Genomic DNA, 1594 nt, shown 5'->3' on the forward strand with positions numbered 1-1594 from the left:
ACACCGTTATAGAATTCCTCCGTTGTCTCTCCTTAATCGAGTTATGAAAAAAACATGAATTCTTATCTCCATCCTTCAACCAAAGTTGTCTAGATTTGAGACGTAACATACTTTCTTTCAAACGGAGATGTTTCCAAAATTCGTTAGTAGCCTCCCTCCTAGCCTCCACCAATGTGTCTATATTACCTCCAAATTTATCCGTCAAAAAATTATCCATCTCATTTATCTTTTCCACCTCTTCATTTACTTTAAGATCAATCCAACCAAAGACCTCTCGATTCCACTTCCTTAACGGATCTTTCAAAAGTTTTAACTTTTCAAACAAAACAAAGTCCCCTCTTCCTTCTAACTTCAATTTAGCCCACTCCTTACAAATGAACTCCTTGAAGTCTTTATGTTTGATCCAAGCATTGTTGAATCTAAAAGGCTTAGGTCCCCAATCCATAACCCCGTAATTAAGATGGATGGGAACATGATCCGATATATCTCTAACCCCAATTCTTTGATCAATGATGCCCCACGTATCAATCACGTTATTGGTAACGAATAATCTATCGATTCTACTCATCGCCTTTCCGTTCTCTTTGAACTATGTAAACTTTCCACCCACGCACGAAATGTCGACCACTCCCATCCTCTCGATAAATTCCTTGAACTCCTCCATTCCCAACCTGTTGTGAAACATAGCTACTCCTAATCTTTCTTCCCTACTAGTGACCTCATTGAAATCACCTCCTAAACACCACTCCTCGTTCCCGCCTTTTGACCTCCTATCAAGCAACTCCTTCCAAAGCACTCTTCTAGACACCCCACTACAAGGTGCATAAATGTTCACCAAATTATAGATTAAGCCTTCCCTCCTTATGTTTATGCCTATAAAGTCGTGACCTCTAAAAATGTAATTGACATTCAAAGAGCCTTTCTTCCACAAGACGACCATTCCTCCCGATGCCCCTTCCGAATTAGACGATGTCCACTCTACCTCGTTTCCACCCCACAAAGAACTAGCTAAATTGTCATTGAAACAAGGCAACTTAGTTTCTTGAATAAAGCACAAATCCACCTTACTAACTTTTAAGAGAACACTGATTCTTTTTCTCTTTGATAGTGCCCCGCCCCCCCTAATATTATAAGAGATTAAATTCATGATAAACCAGCTATGTTCATCTTCAGAGTCTTCTTCCCCAAATTATCTCTCAGTTCCATTTCTTCCACCACTTTCACAATCTCATTAACTTCCACTCCTCCAACGACACCTAATCTGGAAATAGATGCCCAAATTTTCCTCCCAACCTCCGTTTTCGAAGAGTTCAAAATTTTGTTGTTGCACCTCATAACTTCCGAGTCGGTAAGAGATAGGCAATAGGAAAATGTTTCGTTCGAAATAGAGTCTTCAATGGCTTCCTGCTTAGCTTCAGAGGACGATTGCTGAGATGATCTGATAGGATTTCTTGGTGTTATGCAGGAAAAGTAAGAAGGAGCACCATTAACCTTTTCCCCTAAATCACGAATATTCCTCAGGGCTTTCTTTCTGTGCTTTGAAACAGACTTTCTCTTGGGCTAAGATTTTAGTTCTCTATAAGTTGAGTCAAAG

At 39.8% G+C, this 1594-nt stretch overlaps 1 protein-coding gene across 1 annotated transcript; it reads right to left on the minus strand.

Moving 5' to 3' along the window:
• Positions 1 to 589: 589 nt before the first annotated feature.
• LOC131634588 (uncharacterized) lies at positions 590 to 1147 on the minus strand. Its single transcript, XM_058905253.1, has one exon. The coding sequence runs from the start codon at positions 1145 to 1147 to the stop codon at positions 590 to 592; it is 558 nt and encodes a 185-aa protein (XP_058761236.1).
• Positions 1148 to 1594: the final 447 nt, after the last annotated feature.

This window comes from Vicia villosa, unplaced genomic scaffold (assembly GCF_029867415.1).
Source record: "Vicia villosa cultivar HV-30 ecotype Madison, WI unplaced genomic scaffold, Vvil1.0 ctg.001319F_1_1, whole genome shotgun sequence".
Classification (NCBI taxonomy): Eukaryota; Viridiplantae; Streptophyta; class Magnoliopsida; order Fabales; family Fabaceae; genus Vicia; species Vicia villosa.